General features: G+C 39.7%; 1 protein-coding gene across 1 annotated transcript; it reads left to right on the plus strand.

Annotated features, from left to right (window-relative positions):
- Positions 1–493: 493 nt before the first annotated feature.
- LOC138059023 (hemagglutinin/amebocyte aggregation factor-like) lies at positions 494–3861 on the plus strand. The gene is made up of 5 exons (XM_068904515.1): positions 494–632; positions 879–1083; positions 1661–1883; positions 2673–2825; positions 3668–3861. Exons 2-5 carry the CDS (start codon positions 885–887, stop codon positions 3729–3731), a joined length of 639 nt encoding a protein of 212 aa, XP_068760616.1. The 5' UTR covers positions 494–632; positions 879–884; the 3' UTR covers positions 3732–3861.
- Positions 3862–6260: the final 2399 nt, after the last annotated feature.

The raw sequence follows: 6260 nt of genomic DNA on the forward strand, positions 1-6260 counted from the left end.
CATTTCTTAGAGAACTATAGTAGCCCTTGCAGTTTTACTGATGTTACATTATGTTCGTCTTTAAGGTGTTTTATGGGATGTTTCAACAATTCCTCCGAACGCTGTTGTAGGCGGCGTGTAGCCGACAATGATAATTTGATATGAAACACAGAGAGGTGAATGATTATACAAATAATTACACAGCATTTTCGTCTGTTGAAATGAAATGACAAAAATTACAGATTAGTTTTTCATTTGGTCTAACAGGATCCTACGAGTAGCAAGGCTTGCTCGGTTTTTTTCTCCTTGGCCCACTGTGCATGATTTTTTTTTCTCTACTTTTTGGTAATTTGCTCTCTCCTCTCCACCCTCCTCAAAAATCAAATGGTCCATCCCTAAGGAATTAAGCCGCCGTTACACTTAGTTCATCCTGTTTGAGAAAACATGTTTCTAACATGTTCCTCCAAAATAGAAACTCGTCATCTCACTCGGCTGTCAAATACATTCCCGCGGGCGTTAAGTAGAGATAGTGCAAAAGCTTGACTTCTAGAAACATCGGGTCATTCGATTCGGAGTTGCTGGACATCAATTACTTCTGAAATCGCGACCATTTCTTTGCCCCTCGGAGACCAACAGACGAATCAGGCTTTCAGGTACGTGTGGTTTAGCTCGCTGAACAGAGCTAAATTCAAACAGCCCTAGTTAGATGATGATATGTCTCACCATGAGCTACCGTTGTCCCCATGAAGTCTTCGAGGCATAGAGTCGTAGCTTGCGAGATTAAGAATTCGCGAGGTGTATGTGATCCCGAAATTATTCAACCACACCACACTTTCACAGCCACTGCTTCCATAGATGCATTCTGTAAATATGCCTTTTTTTTCTCTTTTTCTTTTCAGATTACCATGAAAGGAAACAAACTTGCTTTCTTTTTGCTGCTAGTGCTTGTATTTGAGATTCTGTTTTTTACAGCTACTGAAGCTAACCCCTGGTGGTCTAGTGGACGTCGACGCCGACGTCGACGTCAATGCAGCTCGTCTCGCCCTGCAGGCGTTGCATGGGTCAACGGGTGGCAACAGTATTTCAGTGTCAAGTGTGGAAACAGTAAGAGACAATCCAATAATCTCCTGGTGTTATTTCTTCTACTCATTCAGTTTCCAGTAAGCAATGCAAGGAGCTCCTCAAATAAAATGAAAAAAAAATCACGAGATATTGCATTATTTTTTCATGCCTTGATTCTCTAAAATAAATTACTTGGCACGTAAACGAAGCGAAAGATGGAGGGGAGCTTTGAGGGACCATCCCAACTAATTGAACGCCTGGAACAGGCGACACACGTCCAAATACCACCTTTTCAAAGGAATCGTTGATTTTTGAAGTATTAGAGCAGTTGGAGTGAAGATTATCATACTGAGCTTGCTCGTTCTTATGAAAAACTACTTTGGAACAAATGAACTGATTACTCATAAATATGACTAATATGAAGGTTAAAAAGTACAAAAAAAGAAAAAAAAAACATGCGAATTTAATAATTTAAACAACAAACTTTTTAACTTAAAGATGACATCAACTGAAAGCCTGTCACTTAAAAAAAACAACACGGGTATCACGCCGTATGCTGGACATTCATTACGATGTTGATAGCCTCTGATAACCTGAACTTGTTTTTACTCCATTATAGGTTGCTCTATAACAACCTGGCGCAGCATCCACCGAAACTGCAAGGAAGATCGCATCCATTACTTTCAATGCTCATACGGTCCGATGAGCTACCAAGAGAAAGACTGTTCTCACACAGCAAACTACGCAAACGACTATGATGGAAAACTGTCGTTCAAATGCCCTCACAATGGCTTTATCGCTGGAGTTAGAAGCACCTACAGTGGCCATCACAGAGATCGCAAGTAAGGATTGACCGACGTTCAGATGTGCGGTTTGGCTGAAATTTTGGCCAAAATGTTTATAAGACAATCATAAAAACTGCAAAGATCTGTTTCCTATTTACAAGTGTTGACTAGAAATAGGGTTTAGTTCCACGAAATGAAACCTCCAGCCCAGCCTTCTCCCTCACATTTTAACGTAAATTTCCTGAAAATGAACCAGATAACCCTCCACTGCTGTAAGTACGAAATCGAGATTTCGTCTTTCGTCGACTTGTTCCTCCTTCCAAAGGGTAAAGAATAAAGCTTTATGAATACTTAGATTCTGAATTGGAGCGAAATTTTAGTTGAATTTCTTTTCGATATTTATCGATATCTTTCTTGTGCATCACTGCACACAGCGATTGGCTAAAAAGTCTCGCCACATCCTTTCATGGATTCAAAGCAAAAGTCAAATCAACCGTGCCTATGATGTCTTCCAGCGTATGGCCAACTGTATTTACGTGTATGGCTTGCTTTACTTGAAGGACCGTTTAGAGGCTCTGAATTGAAAAATGCCCCAGGAGAAATTCGAATAGGCCATTTTCGAGTTCATCTCTGCCTCCTCTTCAAAGAGAGTCCAAGTGCGAAATTTTTCTTATGAAAATTAGTTTTCATTCATATGTAAAATAGAACTATTTAAAATTACCATCACAAAAACTTTGCCCTTGCACTCGCTTTGAAGAGGATGCAGACGTGAACTCGGAAATGGCCTATTAATGCACCTTGTTTAATCTTTCACAAAGGAGTTCTCTGATGCAATTTTTGTTTCAGGTTTTCATTTCGCTGTTGTCATAAGGATGGTTACTGTGCACATACCTGCAAACTCACGCCCACGCTGAACAACTGGGATCAAGAAATCAACTACAGTGTTCCTCGGGGCTATTACTTGGTGGGAGCTCACAGCTCACATCATAATTACTATGGGTAAGTGTTGCCCGGATTGCTTTGTTCAGTATCTGTATTGGCTTAAAGGTCAGTCTCGGCGCAGATGTTAAACCTAATGGGGAATACTCAACATATCTCAGGGACCTTAGAGTCAGCGGAACTCAGAAAAATGAACTTGAAATCACAGTATCTTCCCATAGAAAAGGTGCAAGAGCTGGTAATGATAGTAAGAAAGGACAAGATTGAAACGGATTGCATTTGGTGGTGTTGAAAAATGTCGTGGCCTGACCGCTACAAGTTTTATTTCAATTCGGCTCAATAAATTTAAATGATAGTTGAGGCCCACAATCGTCGTGTTCATTATCAAAATGTCACCTTCAAGTAGGGACCTGTTAAAAGTTCAGCAGGACTAAAAAAAATGTACTTCAAATCACAGTATCTTAGACAAGAAAATTTGCAAGAGTAATAAGAAAGGACAAGCGATGGAGTTGAAAAATAATGGTAGTTAATGCCCAGAGTCGTCTTGTTCGTCATTAAAATGTAATTTTATGGCATCAGACCAGAAACCCATAAGGGATGAAACGTGTAACGCGCGTTCACAGCTTCCGAATATTCAGTGCGAACTGATTGGTTGAATGTTTTAGTGCTAAGTACCATATTTGGAAACCCCTCGCTCTTGTTGTTCCAAATATGGTACTTAGAAAATTGAATATTCAGAAGCTTGTTTCCCAGCACACAAGGGGCCGTTACACGTTTCAACCCTTATGGGTTTCTCATCAGACACAATCCCTTGCATGTTTACAAATATTGGAATTGTTTTTTGTCAAAACTGATCATGGATTTAATTTCTGAGACATGACCTCTTGGCTCTTCTTATACAGGGACCGGAAATGGAAGTTTGAGATCTGCGAATTTACCAAAAGTAAGCACTGCAAGGGAAAATGAAGTGGACAAAAAATCGCAAGTGCTTACAGCAAAGAAGCATTAAAGGGGGATACTGGTATTCGTGACAAGTTTAACAGCAAAACCACTGTATGGTAAAGGGAAATTGAAATTAAAAAAAACTCTGCCTTTTGAAGTGTAGTTAGTGCTTATTTTCGAAACCTCAAAGTGTTTGCTATATCAATGATAGCGAAGATATGGTTGACGTTACCTGTTGTTATTAACCTACCAACCAGGGCGCAGTTGCTTGCAGCATGATTCGCGCGTAAATTGAAACCTTTATCGCTGGTTAGCGCTCACCAAGATTTAACAGGGGCCGTGAAGAGGGAAGTGTTGGGGGTGGGGGGGGGGGGGGACTATACCCCCCTCCACCTTTTTTCTACGGTTTTGTTTTGTCCTAAACTCCTCCTCCCTCCCCCTAGGCCGCTATTTTTAGCTCAGGGTAAAATGCAGCTGTTTAAGTTTACTTGAGGAGCAGCATTTGAGGGACTCTTTGTGACGTAAATTGTCTGCTGATGAAGGGAGACAAAAGTGATGTCAGTTGAAGTCCGTGAAAAGAGCAAGAGGACACTCGTGAGGCTTTTTGAATTCACCCATGCGTCAAATTACGTCAAGAAAATTTTCTTGATTATACGTTAAGAGGACGAGATGAATATCGGTGAATAAAAACCGAAACGAAGTCGAGGTTTTCATTCACCGATATTCACCGAGCCTGAGGTGAATAATTGTTTTAGTATAATTACATAGGTGATTCTTTGAAATATCTGCATTTAATTTCTTTAAAACAATTTATTTCTTCGTTTGTCACCTCGACAAAATGGCTCGCGGCCATTTTGAAAAAAACCGCTTAATAGGTGATTATCGCATAATAATGACCTCAAGTGCATGCAACCAATCAGCGCAGAGAATTTCCATTAATCACCTATTTAATTATACTAATTCTGGATAACAACTCGCCATTACTTTGAGAATCAGCTATCAAATTGCTTTTTGAAGTTTCTTCAGTAATCCGTCGGTTCCATTTTCTGTTATTGTGAGCTATATCGTCCATTGCATACCTTCTTGATGTTAAACTATAATAATTATAACCATAAAACCAGCCACAACCACAAAAATACTTCATATTGAGGACAATTCACTTCCTTAAAGACATAGTATTAGCATTATATCAGTAGCGAAGAGCACCTAGTTTCTAAAAAACAGAAGCGTGCCCAAGGATGGTCACGTTTTTTACGAAAAAATGCTGGGCCCGTTTGTAGTGCTTTTAAAGCAAGATACACAACTTTTAATCAAAATGCTCCTAAACTCAAACATTTTCATCCACAATTTTAATCTCCCCATCAAAAGCAAACATGTTTTACCACTTTTACCTCAAAATTTCTCTTTTTATCTGCTGGGCAAGACACGCAAAGTTATCAAAACTAGCAGTAATTTGGACCCGCGTCCACGCTATGAGAGACATGGGTCTGTTCTCGATTTTACGTCATAAACTGCTTTGCAATTCAAAATTTCGTTGAAAACAGGAATGCAAAGCAGTTTGTGACGTAAATTAGAGAATAGACCCATGCCTCTCACATCACAGCCGAGGGTCCAAATTACTGCTAGTTCTGCCAAGTTTATGTGGCTTGCACGGCACAGAAAGAGCGAGATTCTGGGTAACAATGGCTTTGCTTTGGATGGGGAGATTTATATTAGGAACGAAAAATATTTAAGTATTGGTCCAAGGTATCGGACTGAGTGCTTCCAAAAACTTATAGTGTTTACAGTCTAGGAATTGTAAACTCCTTAGTTCTTAGATTATAATTAACTTAATTATGCGAAAATAATGCGAGTAAATACTCTAGACACAACACCCATTTGACCTTGAACCTTAATATTACTATATCATTGCAGCCTCCTATTCCGCAAAGTAGGTAATTTAGCCCTTTCCAGGAGTTTCTCACAAGATGCATTACTATCACAATAAATTGCCCAAAGAGTCCGGTCCTCTCCTGTACATACCCTTTCGAGTTGAGTTTCCTAAAACCACTAGCCTTACAAAAATTCCATACAATACTACAATATGTTATAAATTCGGGAGAATAGCAGCTTTACAGAGTTGCAAGTTTGCGTTTTTATAGGTATTAGATTCCTTTACCTTCTAATGACCCCTACGCTTCGACTAGCTTTCTTACTTATGTTTATTATGTGATCAGAAAAATTTAGTGCCCTATCTATATTAACACCTAATATGGTAATGTTATGATAGGATAAGTTCTATTTCTCTGTCATTCTTGTTCTACTCATTAACATAGTCTCATATTTCGCAAAGTTACCCCTGAGGAAATTTGAACCAGAACACCGCGCACCGGTGGTTCAATTGGTTGAGCACCGGGCTGTCACGCGGGAGGTCGTGAGTTCAACTCCGGCCGAACCAACACTCAGGGTCTTTCAAAAACTGAGGAGAAAGTGCTGCCTTTGTAATTACATCTGCAAATGGTTAGACTCTCTAGTCTTCTCGGATAAGGACGATAAGCCGGAGGTCCCGTCTCA

This window comes from Montipora capricornis, chromosome 8, assembly GCF_036669925.1.
Source record: "Montipora capricornis isolate CH-2021 chromosome 8, ASM3666992v2, whole genome shotgun sequence".
NCBI lineage: Eukaryota > Metazoa > Cnidaria > Anthozoa > Scleractinia > Acroporidae > Montipora > Montipora capricornis.